We start from the raw sequence: 19,333 nt of genomic DNA, 5'->3' as shown, positions 1-19,333 counted from the left end.
AACCCCAAAAGATGCTCATTTGTTTTTGCCAACCAAGAGTAAGAAAGATTGTTAAACTCAATCTTGGTGGTATATTTTCTATCCCTAAACTCTCTGTTTATAAGTTTTGATGATCTTGAGTTATAAGTGTGGCTTTATGATTTTGTTGAAAACCTATATTGGTTTCTAAAATTGAGGGGGAGTTATAGTGTTAAAATGATTCTCAAATTTTATGCTTTGATTAAGGGGGAGTTTTCATCTAAAGAAAATGAATATTTTACTCTTGCCAATGAATGCTTGCCTCTGAATATATGCTTAAATTGAATAATGATTTTTATGAGGATTTGGTTTAAGGGGGAGCCTATTTTATTTATGCTTTCAGTATGTTCCAAAAAAGGGGAGTATTAATCTTTTTGATTTTGACAAAAAAGGAGAGATAAAATAAATGAATTGATTTTCATATTTGTTTTTGTCATCATCAAAAAGGGGGAGATTGATATTTTACTCTTGAAAAATAAAATAATGGTTTTGATAATGACTATATGAAAATCAATCTCTAAATCTTTATGAGTAAGTATATATATATGGACAAAGTTTTTTTTTTAATCAATCTATATGAATGAGAAAATCAATCTTTAAATCTCCTTGAGCAAAGTTATGAAAATTTATATAGGAGATATATTGAAGTGTGGTTGAGTGTATTTAGATTAAAAATAAATATGTTTTTAATAATCTCAACTTGCTTCAAAAGAATCGAAATGAGAATTTGTTTAGTTTTCATTTTTTCAAATTGGATAGTCGACTATGTGATTTAATGCTGTTGACTATGCCTAAATATAGTCGACTATGTTTTTAGGATAGTTGACTATGCTGTTTTCATCTGTCGACTATTTTTCAATCTGTCGACTATCAAGTAAGGATAGTCGACTATGGCTTTTCATCTGTCGACTATTATTGTTCTTAGAATTCAAAATTTTCTTCACATTTTTGCAATAGTCGACTATGCATATGTATCTGTCGACTATGGGATTTTTGTGTTATAAGATAGTCGACTATGCGTTTTTGTCTATCGACTATGTTTGGTTTTATTTGTAAAAATAGTCAACTATGCATTTTCTTCTGTCAACTATATCTTTTACAGAAAGCTTCCAACGGCTAGTTTTCAAACTCCAACGGTCACAAACGGCTACATTTCTCTTCAATCTCTTGAGAAGCTTATAAATACAAGTTGTAGATGATCAAGAGAAGGCTAATGGATGGGAACGAGTTGATCTAAAGAGTTCAAATCATTTTTACTCGAGCTTATATATATTTACGCTTTCACTGTTGTATTTTCTCTCCAAGGCTTCATTGTTCTATCATTGTAAATTTATTATTAAACCTTATTTTCATTGTGAGAGAACTTGTAACTAAGAGTGTTAACTCTTAGCTTCTCTCTTTACATTTGTATCATTCTTATTTTCCTAGCTTTGTGCTAGAGGACTTGCTCGTTGAAGCAAGGGGCTGTTTTCCTAGCTTGTGTAGCTAGAGGGCCTACTTGGTTTAAGTAGGAGGTTGTATTTCCTAGCTTGTGTAGCTAGAGGGCCTACTTGTGTAAGTAGGAGATTTTAGTGAATTGGTTCAAAATCCTTAGTGGGAGCTAAGGTAGTGGATTAGGCTTGGTTTAAGCCGAACCACTATAAATTCTTTGTGTCATTTATCCTTCCTGCTTTTACATTCATTGAGCTTTATATTTCTCATTTCATATGTTTAATGTTTTAAATCACTAAAACCTCAATTGGGTCAAAAAGATTTCAAGTCCTATCAAGATTTTTAAAATAGCCAATTCACCCTCCCTTTTGGTGTGTGCCATAACACCTACTGTTCTAACATCTTGTAATACGATGTGTGGATTATTCAACAAACTCTGTAATGGTAGAAGAATATTGGGTAGAATTTTTAAAGGTTGATGATACATTAAGGCTTGGACTTTTTACTGAGCTTAAAAACATGTTGACCAATCTTGAGCTGGACATTGATGATATAAGAGGTCAGGGATGTGACAATGGGTCTAATATGAAAGGGAAGCATAAAAGTGTACAGACAAGATTACTTGAAATAAATCTGAGGCCTTTTTATACTCCATGTGGTTGTCATAGTCTTAATTTGATTTTATGTGATATGGCAAATTGTTATCCTAAAGCTATATCATTTTTTGGAGTTATACAATGCATCTATACATTGTTTTCTTCATCTACCAAGTGATGAAAAAATTTCAAAGATTATGTGAAAGGTCTTACACTTAAACCATTGTCACAAACACGTTGGGAAAGTCATGTTAAAAGTGTGAGGCCTATAAAAGAGCAAACTGTACAAATAATAGATGCTTTATTTGAGTTGGTAGATATTAGTGAAGATCCTAAAACAAAGAGCGAAGCTGAGTCCTTAGCAACACGTGAACTTCAGAATTTTGAGTTCTTGCTTGGCATGGTAATTTGGTACAAGTTGTTGCATGCAATCAACACTGTAAGTAAATTCCTTCAAACTGAAAATATGGATATTGATGTTGCTATCAGTCTTTTAGAAGGACTTCTTTTGTTTCTTGATGACTATAGAGAATTTGGGTTTGATAAGGCCATGGTTGAAGCGAAACAAATAGCAAATGAAATGGGAGTTGAAGCTGTATTTCGAGAAAAACGCATGATTCGAAGAAAGAAACAGTTTGATGAAGATGGCAATGATGAGATAAGACAATCAGCAGAAGATTCCTTTAGAGTAAATTATTTCCTCTTCATAATTGATCGAGCTCGTTTTTCATTTCAAACTAGATTTGAACAATTTAAAAAATATGAGGAAACATTTGGATTTCTGTTTAATTTGAAGAGGTTGAAGTGTGCTGATGATGATACTTTATTGGGGTCTTGTAAGAATCTTGAAAAATCCTTAATGCATAATGGTCATTTTGATATTGATGGAGATGATTTGTTTTTGGAGTTGACAATCTTGAAATACTCTTTACCTAAAGAAATAAAAAAAACAATTGATGTGGTGAACTATTTGAAGAGAATGGATGGGTGTTTTCCAAATGCTTGTGTAGCGTACAGAATTTTGTTAACTATGTCAGTTATAGTTGCATCTGCAGAAAGAAGTTTCTCTAAGTTGAAGTTGATCAAGACTTATCTCCGCTCAACTATGTCACAAGACATATTGAATGGATTGGTTATGTTGTCTATTGAGAAAAAAATGCTAGATCGGCTTCATTATGTAAACTTGATTAATATTTTTGCCTCCAAAACTGTAAGGAGAATAGTTTTTAATTGATAATTTAGAAAATTTTCAATTTTATTCTTTGATATGGTATAAATATTTATTTATTTATTTTATATTTTATTATAAAAAAACAAAATTTAAATGTAATCTATGATTTGGGGGCTCATTTTTACATTTCGCCTGAGGGTCTAGTACGGCACTGAGTCACTGAAATTGGAACCTGACATATATTATTTGTTATCTGTCATAGGTTTATTAGTTCTGTCCTATCAGTGGTGGCTTTTGTGTTTATCTGGGCAATAAACCTAACAAAGAGCTCTTTGTTCATATCGCTTGACCAGAGAGTAAGCAACATGAAATCTGCATACTAGAATTACCAGTAATTAGTCTCTGATACAACAATATACTCATGTACATATATATATACATATGTGTGTGTGTGTGTGTGTGTTGGTTGAATTGACTGATCATGGATAATCTCAAGTGGGCCTTCAGTGTTTCTGTGTGCAGTAGCTCAAAAACATTACAGTTCACAATCATGCATGACAGAGCATCCTATCTTAAAGTTCAGTATTTTGTGATTATATTTGGTTGGAGGCAAAGCCACGTGATATACCTCATGCATGGCATATGATTTACATTAATTCTCATAATCTCAATGTGATCCATAATATACAAGGCTGGCCATGCACCATATTCTGCCCTCTATATATTTGTTGTAACATGCATAAGCCCCTCACTACTAGAGCAATCAGCTACTTCTCATTTCTTGCACAAGAACAAAAAACGCAAAGAATCGGATGGGTATTCTCTTTCCTAGAGTTGTTCATGCCAAGCAGATCCTCAAGAGAGTTTTTTCAACTCCAGTGACTGCAGATGTTCCTAAAGGCCATTTTGCTGTTTATGTTGGTGAAATTGAGAGGAAGTGCTTTGTCATGCTGGTTTCATATCTGAAGCATCCTGCGTTTCAGAGCTTGCTTAGCCAAGCTGAAGAGGAATTTGGATTTGATCATCCGGTGGGTGGCTTTACAATCCCATGCAGAGAAGAAACCTTCCTCAGTCTTATGTGCAATTCAAGTTCTTTGTAGCTGAGGGGGAGACCGATTCTTTTTTTAGCACTAATATATAGCAAACACTTGAACACCGTTTATCACAAAAGCAACCTCTCCACTTTTGGATTGATTAGGAGAACTGGGTTGTTTCTTATACATCAATGTAAAACTTAAATTATGAAATGAAAATAGAATATTTCTGTTGTATATTTGAGTCACAAGGGTCGCTCTTCTTGTTGCTCCTTCATTGAATAAGTAACTTTCATTAGAATAATTACTAACTAACAACTGATTTGAACCCTCTTATTTCAGTATTGATTTTAATACACATAAGCTTGATCCATCCCTCATTGCTGTTCAATGCTTTGTTACTTGTGGAGTCTGAGTTATGCTTGTTAGCTATACTTATGTGCTCCAACCTGGCTGCTTTCACTTCAGAATGAAGCCCCGAGATGTTCACTTTTCGATTGCTTACAATATTCCTCCATTTTCAGATTGTTTCAAACAGAATCCCTATGATTTGAAGAAAAGTCTTCTATCAACTCGATCTATTATTTTTACTCTGACATGGAAAAGGAAAAATGCTTGCTGCATTTCATTACTTGGTTGTTACTATCTTTTTGTGCAAACAAGGGCCGTTAAGAGACAGAGAGAATAGCATTGTGCCCTAAATCATGAATGGGACAGCAAAACCTTATGATCCTACATGTCCTAAAATCTGAAGAGTACTTAAACTTCACTTTGGATTCCCATAGTAACTCATCCCAGATTTCATCATAGAATTTTTCACATACCTTTGATGTATAGATAGCTATAAGCATATAGGTCATTTATGAATAGGGATGATCCGAGTCATCCAATATTAGATTGCCAATACAGTTCCTTCAATTCACTACAAAGAAGAGAAGTTTGAAATAGCTAATAATATGCATTTTGTGCTTTCTTGAAGTTGCCCAAAAATGTCCCGCACTCAACTTGCTGATGTTTGCTAACTTATTTGTCGCCAGTATTACTCTAATATTCACACACACATTATGATCAAAATACAAAACCGCGTGCTCACTTGTGACCTAGTCCTCTTACTGTAACCTTCACCACCATAGCCATTCTATAATTATCACTGTACGCAGTTATGCGCCACACACTAGAGGAATGATGTCCCTCATATCATTTGTTGTGTCATATGTTTAGCTGTGTCCTACCAGTGGCGGCTTTTTTGTTTATCTAATCAATAAACCTTACAAAGGACTCTTCCTCACATGGCTCACCCATAGAATCAGCAACAAAAAATCTGCTTACAAGAATTACTAATTAGTCTCTGATACAACAATATATATATATATATATATTGGTTATATTGACTGATCATATGTAATCTCAAGTGGGCCTTCAGTGTTTCTTGTACAGTAGCTTAGAAACATTGCAGTTCACAGAAGAAGATGACAGTATATTTGCTGGGAGGCAAGGCCATGTGATATAACTCATGCATGCAATGTTAAATTTGGCTTTGTAGGCCAGTTTGCATTAATTCTGATCATCTGCCCTTGATCCATAAGATGCAAAATGCTGGCCATACACCATATTTCTGGCTCTTTATATATTGGCTACAACATGCATAAGCCACCCACCACCAGAGCATTATCTTCTTTCAATAACAAAGCCCTTTGAGATCAATTACTTCGCATTTCTTGTACAAGAACAGTAACTCAAGAATCAGATGGGTATTCGCTTGCTCAGAGCTGTTCATGCCAAGCAGATCCTCAGGAGAGTTCTTTCGACTGCAGTGGCAGATGTTCCTAAAGGCCATATTGCTGTTTATGTTGGTGAAACTGAGAGGAAACGCTTTGTTGTGCCGGTTTCATATCTGAAGCATCCTTCGTTTCAGAGCTTGCTCAGCCAATCTGAAGAGGAGTTTGGATTTGATCATCCAATGGGTGGTCTTACAATCCCATGTAGGGAAGAAATCTTCCTCAGTCTTACGCGCAATATAAGTTCTTTGTAATTGAGGAGGAGATAGATTCAAATTTTAGCACTTAGGAGGAGTGATCACTTTGAACACCATTTATCAGAAAAGCAACCTCTCCAATTTTGGATTAATCTGGAGAACTGGGTTGTTTCATGTACATCAATGTAGAACTTTAATCATTTGCAAAGGAAATTGAATCTTTTTGTTCAATATTTGAGTTGCAAGGGTTGGTCTTCTTGTTGCTTTTTTTATTGAATAAGCAACTTCCATTTGAATCATTACAAACTAATCAGTGACTCAAAGTCCCTTATTGTTTCTATCTTGAGCCGGCAAGAATGTCAGCCTGTACCACATTTATATGATAAATTATTTACAAAACGGGATTTAGTGACGGATATTTCCGTCGCTATTTTGTTGTGACGAAATAGTGACGGGAAATGCAATGGGTTGCAAAATTTTTTTTGAGAGAACTAGCAATGGAAAAAAATTTCGTCACTAAAAAAATGAAAAAAATTATTTTTTTATCGACGAAAACAAATAATATATCTCTTTATTATTTGTGCTCTTTAATTTTGCTTCTAAGTTATAGATGAAATTCAACAATCTAAAACCCATTGTATTCATCAGATGGGTTTTGCCATTAGTATTGTTCTACTCTTTGATTGAGAATCCTAAGTGCAATGAAAGTTTTGGATTTTTATTTTTAAATTTTTTTTTGTGAAACTCAAAATTTATCCTAGTAATTTATAGATGTTATGTACGTTTCGTTTAATATAATTTTATTTATAGAAAAAATTATTTTTTTAAGATAACAAACTATTAAAAATAATTCAATATATCAAATTAATTTATTATAATTATTGGATTTATAATATAATTAATTTTTTAGATAACTACAATAAGATTTTATTTAAATTATTTAATAATAAAATTTTATTTAAATTACATTATTTTTATCAATTAAATAATTATTTATATTATTTTATAAATTATATTATTCTTTATTTAATTAAAAAATATTAAAAAATAAATAAATTCAAGAGGCGGGAAACTCCCCGCCTCTTTCCTAGCCAAACCCCCCTCCCCCTCATTTCCCCCCAAAAATCCTTAAGTCCCCAAACTTCCCCCCAAATCCTTAAGTCCCCCCCCTCCTCCCAAATCTCTAATCCTTTTTGGCTCTCTAACTCTCTCTGGCTCTCTTGCCCTCACCTCTTGCCTTCTCATCTAACTTGTTGCCTCGCCCTCGCCCCCGTTTTTGCTCGCTGCCTCACCCTCAACCCTGCTCTCGTTCGTTGTCTCATTCTCGCTCGCAGCTCGCCCTCGCCTCTCGTTGCTCACCCTCGTCTCTCGTTTGCTCATTCTATCACTCTCGCTAGCGACTCACCTTAGCTCGTTGCCCCTCACCTTAGCTCGCGTCTCTTGCTTGCAGCCCCTCGCCATCACTAAGGTTAAATTATTATTATTATTATTTTGAATATTTATTTTACTCTTTATTTTTAAAATTTGTTTGCTGCTCATATTAAATTTAGTAAATTTGTAGTGTTTTCAGTATTAATTTATTTATTTTATTTAATTTTTTAATTTTTCTTTCTTTCCAAGCAAAAAAGAAAGAAATTATTTATTTCTTTTAAATGTTTTTTCAGTGAAAGAATTGTTCTTTTATTTCTTTTGTATGTTTTTTTATGTTATTTCATTAAAAAATTATTTATTATGTTGTTTGCTGCTCATATATTTTGTATGCTTTCTTTCTCTTTTTTTTTTGGTGTTATTTTATTTGTTTATATCTTTTATTTGTTTTCAGTAAATTAGAAATGTTTGTTAGGATTCTAATGTTATTCTATTTTTATTATATTTAAAGTTTAAATATTTAAGTATTAATTTTAAATTAATTAATTATCTTCTTTTTTTAATAATTTTATGTTTGTCAGGATTGTAGTGTTTTTTTTTAACGTAGTGAAAATATTTTTTTATTTTTAATTATTGTTATTATTTTTTAATTTTTAATTTTTAATTTTTTTATTTATTAATATGCTTTAGTGACAGAATATATTCAATTGCTAAAATATTTTTTAATTTTATATTTTAAAAATAAAAAATATATTTTATAAAAAAATTAAAAATAGCTAAGAAATATTCCATCGCTAAAATAAATTTTTAATTTTTTTTAAAAATAGTGACTGAAATCTTATCGCTAAGACGAAAATTTTTCGTCACTAATCCGTTGCTAAATTGGCAACTAATCCATAGCAAAAAAAAGATAGTGATGATTGCTTTAGCGACGGAAAAAGTCCGTTTTTAATCTGTTTTTCCATCACTAATCCGTCGTTAAATTGATCTAGTGATGGATTTTTGGATTTAGCGACGAAAATATTTAGTCGCTAAAATTCAAAATTCTTATAGTGTTAATTTCTTTCGTTTTCTTTTTTTTTTTTTTCCCTTGTTAAACTTTAATCTTCTATTTTGTTACTTGCTGAGTCTGAATTATGCTTGTCAATGATACTTAAATGTTCGAACCGTGCTGCTTTTACTTTAGAACGAAGCTCTGAGATGGTCAATTTTCCGTTGCTAGGCCTTACAATATTCCTCCATTTCTGAATCTTTTCAAACAGAACCACTTCAAATATGAAGAAGGATTAAATTTGTGGCATACCAGTTTAGTCAACCAATGAGTGCTCATTGCCTAATAAGCATGAGTCTTCCTACGTAAGGGAAGCTCTTTGCCTTCACACCTTCTTTAAGAGCTAGATGGCCTTTTATTTTATGGATCTGATCTTATCTCGAGGGGTGTTCTTACTGCAATAAACTACTGATTTAGCTTTATTAATCTCTTATCCAGAGAGTTTGGCAAATAGATTTGGGCTTTCTTGGATGGCTGAGGCATAGGAGAATCATCTTGACACAGGATAGGTAAATCATGCAAATATAAGAGAAATGGAGTTTTCTTTCTGATGCTTGAGAACACATTTGCCATTCGTAATTACTAATCATACTTGTCCCTGATTTCGAAAATGACATATGCTTGTTGCATTTCATTACTTGTTGATTATTATTATCTTTGTGTAAACAAGGATAGTTAAAGAAAATGGTATTATGCCTTACATTTATTCTTAGTCCTGAATGGGAGAGCAAAACCTTATGATCCAACAGGGTCCCACAATCTGAAGAGTACTTCGACTCTACTCTGAAGTCCCTTAGTCACTCATTCCAGATTTCAGACGAATTTTCGCCTACCTTTGATCTATAATAGCCACAAGCATATAGGTCATTCTGCATAGTGATATGATATAAGGTTGCCAATACAAGTCCATAATCAATGATCAATCATTACAAGACAATAAATTTAATAATTAATAATATGTATCCAGTTCTTGATTCAAGTTGCCTAACAATATGCTGCACTCAACTTGTCGATGTTTGCCAAGTCTTTCTCATTCAGCATATCAACAAAACTATTTTTACAAGATCTCCTTTCCATCCAAACAACAGAAGACATTCTAAGTCATTTGTCCTCTTCAGAATTAATCTTCCACACCCACCCGCATCATCAAGAAGACAAGACCATGTGATCTCCCGTGATCTATTCCTCTCATTGTGACCTTCCCACCAAACCCCTTCTTTATCACTTACGAACAATGTCGTCCATATCAGTTGTTATGTATCATAAGTTCAGCTGTGCCCTACCACTGGTGGCTTTTGTGTTTCTCTGGGCAATAAACCTAGAGCTCTTGTTCACATGGCTTGCCCATAGAACAGGCAACACGAAGTCTGCATAATAGAGTTATTAGTTGACTGATAATATCTAATCTCAAGTGGATCTTCACTGTCTTCTGTATACACTCACACAGAAACATCGCAATCACCAAAAAAAAAAAGAAAAAGATTGTACGCTTTTGAGTATAATAATTTGTTTGGGAGGCAAAGCCATGTGATATACACTCAAACATGCCGTATGAATTGGTTTGTAGGCCAATTTGCATTAACTCTCATCATCTACCCGCGGTCCATATGATACAAAATGCTGGCCATACAACATATATCTACTCTCTCTATATATATTGGCTATAATATGCATAAGCCATCCACCAGCAGATAGAGCATTATCCATTTTCTATCAAAGCCTGCTTTGAGATCAATTCCTTAATTTCCATTTATCTTGTACAAGAACAATAACTCAAGAAGCAGATGGGTTTTCGCTTGCCCAGAGTTGTTGATGCCAAGAAGATCCTCAGGAGAGTTGTTTCAACTCCACTGGCTGCAGACGTCCCTAAAGGCCACGTTGCTGTTTATGTTGGTGAAACCGAGAGAAAGCGCTTCATCGTGCCAGTTTTGTATCTAAATCATCCTTGGTTTCAGAGCTTGCTTAGCCAAGCTGAAGAGGAGTTTGGATTTGAACATCCAATGGGTGGACTTACAATCCCCTGCACAGAAGAAATCTTCATTGATCTGATTTGCACTTTGAGATCTTTGTAACTGAGAAAGACAGAGATTCGGATATTTTAGCACGTAGGAAAAGCATGATTGAACACTCCATATATATCAGAAAGGAAACCCTACGTCCAGTTTTGCGCTAATTTGGACTGGGTTGTTTCTTGTAAATCATTGTATATTTCCATAAGTAGTCATTTTCTCGGTTGAGATGGCAAGAAATATGAATATTTCTATTGCATATTTGAGTGGCTTGGGTTCGTCTTCTTCTTGTTTTTCACTTCATAAAGTCAGCAAGTATTTATCTAGAATAAAATATAAATTAACAGTGTAGTGACTGAAAGTCCCTTGCAGATCGATTCTTTTTTGAATCTCTGTATACGCATGTCTCTCAATGCATGATAGAATTGTTTTCCTATCTTGAATAAACAAGTAGTATATCTTGGATCTCTGGATAAAACAAATTACTACTAAAAAACGCACATTTTGTATTGGTGTGTGTACGAAGTAAAAAGATTTTTTTGTGACACCTGTAGCAATGATTTGGTGACAGAAGTTTATGGATTGATGCTGTAGGAACAGTTTTTTTTTCTTTAAAAAAAATAAATTAACAGAGTGTTTGAGTTTTTAATTCATTCTATTTTATTTTGGAGTTTTGTATATTAGCATTTTAGTTATTGTTTGTTTGTATTTTATTTTTTGTTATTTCTTTTCTAATTGCTATTGTTGAACAATGGTATTTTTGTAATATTGATGTATTAGTTTTAGGGCTACCATTTAAAGGCTTAGATCTCAATAATGAAATCAGTGAAGCTATTATCCTTTGTTCCTCTTGTTTGTTTTGTTATGGTATCAGAGCGTTCAAAACCCTAGGCTTGCGATTTTGTCTACATCGATCACAATTTCTTCTCCATTGATCTCTGACGAGCCTTAGGTATGTTTCCTTTTTTCGATTGATATCATGTATCATAGTTTCAATGTTAGTGAATCTCCATTGTTCGAAATTCCTTCTTTTATGTGACCGCGATCTCTTTTGATCAGAGATCTGCAAATCGATCTCTCTCTCCAACAATCTCCTGTTATTGATTTCATCTTTTTCTTCCTCGATCATCCATACTTGTTTTATGGCGACTATGTTTTCAGAAATATCTTCTCTATCAATGAGTAACTCTGCCATTTACGATGTCTCGAGCCCCTACTATTTGCACCACTTTGACAATCCTAGATTATTGCCAATGTCGCAACCTTTAATGGGAGACAACTACTCATCTTGGAGTCATGCCATGCTTATCGCACTCTTGTTCCAGTATGAGCTAGTACCACAAATAGATTCACGCGATTGGAAGCACAGTTCTCAGGGGGGTGTCACAAATTGTGTAATTATGTGTATAGCATCTCATGTTATTCCACAGTTGCAGAAAATAATATCGGTAATCTGAATTCACTCTTGATCATGAGTATAGTTGATCGACCAAAGTGAAATTTTTGAATCAAATTTATTAGGTAACTATTACAGAATATCATTTTAAATTAATTAAAATCACAATTGAATTGAAAATAATCGAGTTTCAAAGATTACAAGAAAAGAAGAAGAAAGATGCCAAAATGGGTAAAAAAAAAAAAAAGTTAGGATTTGGAAAATATAACGACCTGTTATTCTCTGTCATTATTAAAAACTTTAATTATTTTGGTACATATATATATATATTTGTTTAGAAAGAAATTTAAAGGTAGAAAATTTAATAAATGGGTTGAGTTAATGAAATAGGTTTGGGCTAAGTGAAAAAGCCCGAGGCATTGGATAGTTAGAGTTAAATAAAACTTATTTTAAATGGATTGGCCTAAACTATATGTGGGTTGTATATTTCATATGAAATGGGTTGGCCTTTTAAGTGTTGAGCCACTCTTTGGCCTTAAGTGAGTTGAGCCTATTAAATGAATTGGATTAATGGGTTGGGTTTGAGCCTAGTTTCTAAATGGTGAGAGATAAATTTAAATAGAAATGTAATTAATTATGAAATATTAAGAAAGGACTTGAGGTCCTAATGTTGGGTGAGAAAAATGTAAAGGTAAATGGAAAATTGCATAAATGGGTTTGATAAAAAAAATGAAAAAAAATGACAAATGACAAATGTCCAAAAGGGGTATGAGAATAATTGAGATTGTGTGCAAATGAAGGGCAAAAGTGTAACACCCAGCTCCAACCGAGGGGCGTTATAAATGCGGAATAAATAAACCTCATTAAGGATTTCAAGGATATATTTTTTTTCACAAATATATTGGAATAGCATCTGTACGTGAATAGTATACCAGGTAAGTTCTCATGACAAAAAAGTGGGTCACAAAGAGACACACTTAAATACCAAATCTTTCCTTAGTTAGAACTTTCCTAGACATGCACTTCTACTACACAACACTTAAATCCATAACTTCCCCAACAATCTCGATTACCTTCTTAGCACATCAAACTTAAAAACATCAAGCTAAGACAAGTAATATCATCATAAAACAAATGCGGAAACTAGATCGAAACTTGATATGGTACATAACCGAAATCATCTTATATATAACATCAAAATCGTACCATCGTCTAACATTATATCACCCAAAATAAAGTATATATAACCCAAAAGACATGCTACGATCCACCTACAAGTTGCCGTCAGTCCTCAGCAATTCCTTTCCCTTTGGAATAACTGCTTCCACTTGGAACGTTAGAATATTTTAGAGACAAAAGTCTAACATAAGATGTTGAATCATCTAAGTGAGAGTTTAAAAATATTTTCATAAATGTATGCAAGACATGAAACAACAAAATATCACGACAAAACCCGGCTTAAGAGAAACCCACCCAGCACTTAACCCTAACTGGAAAAAATACAATCTCTCTAAAGGCAACACAACCATATCGACACATTAGCACAACACAGTCTTAGCTTAAGAGGGAGCAACGTCAATGCATGAATCCGAGAACCACCCCGTCATCACTACGTTCCCACTTAGAAGCTTACGGAGCACGTTAACATCAATCCGGGCCAAATGATAACCAACACCATCCTGGGAATCCATGTCCACATTGGAAACAATACTATCGCGCAAGGCATTTGGGGTGGTGCCTACTTGCAGCCCCGCTACTTGCCGGTCCAGGTTGGTGTCCACTCTCAGCCCTGCCATTTGACGATTCACATGGGTGGTGGCTCAGCCCAGGTCTCAAATGGGTATTTTTCCTTGGCACGCTTTCCTAGTGCTGTCACTTCAAGTGCCACATCACAAGTTGACATCCCATCCCATATGTACAACCCGTCACCCTAGGTTGACATCCCATAAAAACACGCCAATGCCACAAAACATAACTCGATGAATCATATGAAACAATATTTCATGTACACAATTTATAACACAAAATTCAATGCACATGCATAAACCATTTCGGGACAAACCTCTATGAAACCAACCATCAGAGGTAAAAATAATTCACATGCAGCAAAACATTTACATGGATCAAATCGAGTTTAAAAGGAGAACAACTTTAAATAAACAAATTTTGGGATTAGAATTGCTCACATTTGACAAAATTCAGGGTACCTCTAAAAGCGTGCACTGTCTCGATTTACGTGCCCGATCTCAATTTTAGTGCCAACCTCAAAAGTCACACCAACACTCAACCCTAGGCCTCAAAGCACCCCGGGTGTTGCATTTTCACGCAAAACGAGACTATTTGATGCTAAAATTGAGACAACATAAAGCCCAAATTCAAAACTAATTGCATACACTTCAAGATCTCAAAATTCTAGGAATTTAGGAATTTTTTTCACAATTTTCTATGCCGGCACATGCTCTCACGCGCCCAAGAAAGATTGACCCACGTGCATGCACTTGAAGGCCGTGAGTGAACCTCACGCTCTAACTTTCTTCTCCAACGTCGATACACTGGCATTGCTGGTTTTCTCCACCTCGTGAATCCTTGCTTCCAGTAGATCCAAATGGCCCAACTTGAGGCCTGAACGAAGCACCGTAAGGCCGTCAACCAAAGGCTTGGAATGCTCGGCCAGGTGGACTGCCTAGGTTTCCGACCAAGCCTCGATATCCCACTCAAATCGCCACCAAAATGTTTAAACTCTCCAGAAACGATCTTCAAGCTATGGGCAACAAAAGCCATATGCTTTGAAGTCCTAATTCGTTTGTTTTCACCCTCGATTTAAAGCTCTAATTTCTGAAAATTCTCGGCCAAGCTCTTAGCTATTTATAGATAAATTAGGCTTCCAAATGCCCTTGGCCGCTTAATACACCCTCATAGGCGTTTCTATGATAAATGAGTGCAATCAAACACACTTTAATATTCACACACACATTATGATCAAAATACAAAATCGTGTGCATCTCTTGTGACCTAGTCCTCTTATTGAACCTTCCCCACCATAGCCATTCTATAATTATCACTGTATGCAATTTTGCGCCACACACACTAAGGCCATCTCCAACGGAGACGGAAAAACGACAAAATCAAGTGATTTTGCCATTTTTCCGTCTCCAATGGGATGGCAAAAGATCACACCAAAATGGTGTGATGAATAGTTCACCCGCGGTATTTTTGTCGTGGGAAGTTAATGCCCAAATTACCCTTCCCCTTTCAATGTAAAAAAATGTTATTCCCATTATATCATTTTTTAATTTTGTTTTAGTATGTATAATAATTGATTTTAGTCTTAATTTATATATTTAATTTGATCATTATTTTTAAAAACATAATAAATTAAAATTAAGCAAAAACAATTATAATTATTTAACAAGATAAAATAAATTACTCCATAAGATTTAAAAAGTTGAGAACAACATGAGCAATACAAAATCGTAAACATTGAAAATTAAATTACAACATATACTAAAAATGAAAGGCAAATATTTAATAATCCGGTAGATTATTTTTAGATCCTCCAAGACCATCAAAATAATGACCAAATGGAGTTGAGGAACTTCCGAGTTTTTTGTCCTGTTGTTCACCACTTTTCCTCATGATTATTCTATGTTCTTTTCGTATAAACTCACGTTGTTCACCCATGTTACGACAAAGGGATGTTTCACCGTCGCTTTCGAATGTCACGAAGATTATTTTTGCATATACTTCAGGCCGTCACAGCTCATGACAACTACTTTGTACATAAAAAATATGCTCTAGGAAGACTCGGTTTGTCCTCAATTCAAAAGGTAACTGCTGTGTTTCGGATGTTGGCATATGGTGTCACAACAGATGCAACTGATGAGTATATCAAAATTGGGGAGTCCATTGCTATTGAAAGTATGAAGAAATTTTGTCGTGCTGTTGTGGAGGTATTTGGGGGTCGATATCTGAGATCACCAAATGCTGACGATATTGTAAGGCTGCTCTATGTTAGTAGACAACGTGATTTTCTAGAATGTTGGGTAGTTTGGATTGTATGCACTGGAAATGGAAAAATTGTCCAACCGCTTGAGCCAGCCAATATGCAGGCCGAAATGGATCTCCAACAATTATTCTCGAGGTTGTAGCAGATTACGATATTTGGATATGACACGCACACTTCGGTATGCCGGGTTCAAATAACGACATCAATGTTTTGAAGACCTCTCATCTGTTCGCCAACCTAGCTGAAAATATTGCTCATCCCGCTAATTACGTCATACAAGGACATGAATATAATATGGGTTACTATTTAGCAGATGGTATATACCCGAAATGGTCTACTCTTGCACAAACAATTCGTGAGCCACGTGGTCCCAAGAAAAAATATTTTGTAATGAAACAAGAGAGTTGTAGAAAAGATGTAGAACGGGCATTTGGGGTTCTACAATCTAGGTTTGCAATAGTTGTAGGATCGTCACGCTTTTGGTAAAAAAAATGTCTTACACGATATAATGACTGCGTACATTATTATGCATAACATGATTATCGAGGATGAACACTACAAAAAATTTGTAATTTAGTGACGGATTTAGCGACGAAAATTTTTCGTCGCCAATTAGAGATGGAAATTTGGACGACGAAAATTTGGATTTACGACGGAATATTCCATTGCCAAATTTTTTATTTTTTAAAAAATTTAGGGACAGAATCTTCCGTCGCTAAATAATTAAAAAAATTTAATTTATTTTTTATTTTTTAGCGGTAAGGGTTGCCCCGTCACTAAATTTTTTATTTTTATTTTTTTTATTTTTTATTTTTTTAGCGACGGGTGTCACCTCGTCGCTAAATTTTGTATTTTGTATTTATTTTATTTTTTAGCGACGGGGGTTGCCCCGTCGCTGAATTTTGGATTTTTATTTTTTTATTTTTTATTTTTTAGCAACTGGTGTGACCCCGTCGCTAAATTTGATATTTTTTAATTAATTTGTTTTTATTTTTTAGCGACAGGGGTTACCCCATCACTAAATTTTTTTTTTCTTTTTTTATTATTTTTTTAGCGACGGGTGTGACCCCGTCACTAAATTTTATACTTTTTATTTATTTTATTTTTATTTTTTAGCGACAGGGATTGCCCCGTTGTTGAATTTTAGATTTTTATTTTTTTTTATTTTTATTTTTTAGCGACGGGTATGAACCCATCACTAAATTTGGTATTTTTTAATTAATTTATTTTTAATTTATAGCGATGGGGCCCGTCGCTAAATTTTATATTTTTATTTTTTTTATTTTTATTTTTTAGCGACGAGGGTTATCCCGTTGCTAAATTTGGTATTTTTTAATTAATTTATTTTTAATTTTTAGTGATGGGAGTTGCCCCGTCGCTGAATTATGGATTTTAATTTTTTTTATTTTTTATTTTTTAATTTTTAGCAACAGGTCCCTTCACTAAATTTTGCATTATTTATTTTTTTTATTTTTATTTTTTAGCGATGGGGTTGCCCCGTCACTAAATTTGATATTTTTTTAATTATTTTATTTTTATTTTTTAGCGAATGGGTCTATCCTATCACTAAATGTTTTATTTAATTTATTTTTATTTTTTTGTGACGAACTAATTCCGTGGTTAAATTTTATATTTTTTATTTAATTAAATTAAATATATTTAGCAACGAAATATTCCATCGCTAACTAATAAAAAATTAAATATATAATAAAACTTAAATTTAAATTAAATATAAAATTTCTAAATAATTAAAAAAATTAAATTAATAATTAAAAAAATTAGCCAGCAGTTACAAATGAAAAAAATAAATTAAAAAAATAAAATTTATTAATTATGTATTAAACAAAGATTAAATAAATATTAAAATGTATTAAATGCATATTTTATGTATTTTATTTACAAACCAAAAATATGTAAATTGATATGTTGTAAAACTTATAATAACAAATATGTATTAAACTAATTTTTAATCAAACAAAACTTAAATATTTAAGAGATAAATTAATTACAACATTTAAATGGTATATTAGTTGAGTTAAAATTTATAATATTTATTTTTTTAAGTATTAATTTATAAATTTAAAAAATTTAAAATTTATAAACTTAATTTAAAATAAAATTAAAATGACTCACAGGTAAGTATAGTATATATAAAATATGTGCAGTGTATATGATAAGTAAGTTTGCAGCTCGGACGATTGTGCTCGCACGAATGACTAGGGATCGAAATTGAGGAAGAAAAGAAAGGAGTGCACTGAGAAATTATCCCACGACGCCACGTGGCAGCTCAAGGTGGCGCTACAACAGCGTGCGCGGCCTTCTAGAGCGGGCTATAACTTTTTTCGTCGCTAAAATAATATTTAACTTTTTTTAATTTTTTTTATTTTTATTTAGCGACAAAAATTTCCATCGCTGATTTTTCCCGTTGCTGAAATTCAACGACGCCATTTTTAGCGACGGATTTTGATTTTTTAGCGATGGATTTTTTCGTTACTAAATTTCGTTTTTCTTGTAGTAGAACGTGACGTTGAGTCGCTAATTCGAGATTGGGTAGAAGCACCAAGTCCAGACGTTGAGATGATTGTTGATGAAGGCACCCGATTTCAAGAATTCCTCACTTGACACTGAAAAATCAAGGATAAAAAGGCTCACATTGCATTTCAGAATGAATTGATTGAACATTTGTGAGAAGAATATACTAATTCTGAGAATTAAATGTCAAGTCTTAATTGTATTTTTTTCTTTGTAATGTTTTTTCTTTCAAATAATCACTTTTGAATATTGTCGTGTTAAATTATAAATCTTGTAGATTGCGATATTATGTATAATATCGTATTTTATTTTTGAAATAAATGTAATATTTTATGTAAATATGTATAATTTTTTTTTACATATTTAATTTGCAATTGCATAAAAAATTAGTAATTTTTTGAAATAAATTAATTATTATGAATTAAAGAAATAAGAAAATAGAAATAACACTATTCATTTGGTTTAACTTTTGGTGTAATGGATTGGAGATGTCTTGACATGATAGTGTGAAAGTTGCACCATTTTGAAATTTTGGATTGGAGATGTCTAAAGGGATGATGTCACTCATATCATTTGTTGTGTCATATGTTTAGCTGTGTCCTACCAGTGGTGGCTTTTTTGTTTATCTGATCAATAAACCTTTCAAAGGATGGCTCAACCATAGAATCAGTAACAAAAACTCTGCTTAGGAGAATTACTAATAAATCTGATACAATATATATTGGTTGTATTGACTGATCATATGT

The 19,333-nt window shown here is 33.2% G+C and overlaps 4 protein-coding genes and 1 pseudogene across 4 annotated transcripts; all 5 read left to right on the top strand.

The window, feature by feature from the left end:
- The first annotated feature begins 1,890 nt into the window (after positions 1–1,890).
- LOC127802233 (uncharacterized) lies at positions 1,891–3,279 on the top strand. Its single transcript, XM_052337944.1, has 2 exons — positions 1,891–2,008; positions 2,363–3,279. Exons 1-2 carry the CDS (start codon positions 1,891–1,893, stop codon positions 3,277–3,279), a joined length of 1,035 nt encoding a protein of 344 aa, XP_052193904.1.
- Positions 3,280–4,027: 748 nt separating this feature from the next.
- On the top strand, positions 4,028–4,316 carry LOC127801108 (auxin-responsive protein SAUR21-like). The gene has a single exon (XM_052335964.1). It carries the CDS (start codon positions 4,029–4,031, stop codon positions 4,314–4,316), a length of 288 nt encoding a protein of 95 aa, XP_052191924.1. The 5' UTR covers position 4,028.
- Positions 4,317–5,923: 1,607 nt separating this feature from the next.
- On the top strand, positions 5,924–6,408 carry LOC127801109 (auxin-responsive protein SAUR21-like). Its single transcript, XM_052335966.1, has one exon. It carries the CDS (start codon positions 5,998–6,000, stop codon positions 6,280–6,282), a length of 285 nt encoding a protein of 94 aa, XP_052191926.1. The 5' UTR covers positions 5,924–5,997; the 3' UTR covers positions 6,283–6,408.
- A 3,929-nt stretch (positions 6,409–10,337) lies between these two features.
- Positions 10,338–10,992, top strand: LOC127802747 (auxin-induced protein 15A-like). Its single transcript, XM_052338752.1, has one exon. The coding sequence runs from the start codon at positions 10,429–10,431 to the stop codon at positions 10,714–10,716; it is 288 nt and encodes a 95-aa protein (XP_052194712.1). The 5' UTR covers positions 10,338–10,428; the 3' UTR covers positions 10,717–10,992.
- A 4,752-nt stretch (positions 10,993–15,744) lies between these two features.
- Positions 15,745–18,677, top strand: LOC127802232 (uncharacterized; annotated as a pseudogene).
- The last annotated feature ends 656 nt before the right edge of the window (positions 18,678–19,333 follow it).

This window comes from Diospyros lotus, chromosome 5, assembly GCF_014633365.1.
Source record: "Diospyros lotus cultivar Yz01 chromosome 5, ASM1463336v1, whole genome shotgun sequence".
NCBI classification, from domain to species: domain Eukaryota; kingdom Viridiplantae; phylum Streptophyta; class Magnoliopsida; order Ericales; family Ebenaceae; genus Diospyros; species Diospyros lotus.
This window is presented reverse-complemented; position numbering and strand designations above follow the sequence as displayed.

What these genes read in the sequence shown, in the direction of transcription:
- LOC127801109 (XM_052335966.1), top strand. Translation starts at nt 5,998, where the DNA reads ATGGGTATTCGCTTGCTCAGAGCTGTTCATGCCAAGCAGATCCTCAGG.
- LOC127801108 (XM_052335964.1), top strand. Translation starts at nt 4,029, where the DNA reads ATGGGTATTCTCTTTCCTAGAGTTGTTCATGCCAAGCAGATCCTCAAG.
- LOC127802747 (XM_052338752.1), top strand. Translation starts at nt 10,429, where the DNA reads ATGGGTTTTCGCTTGCCCAGAGTTGTTGATGCCAAGAAGATCCTCAGG.
- LOC127802233 (XM_052337944.1), top strand. Translation starts at nt 1,891, where the DNA reads ATGGTAGAAGAATATTGGGTAGAATTTTTAAAGGTTGATGATACATTA. An exon ending in GGACATTGATGATATAAGAG is followed by an intron (nt 2,009 to 2,362) that starts GTCAGGGATGTG and finishes TTGAGTTGGTAG; the next exon opens with ATATTAGTGAAGATCCTAAA.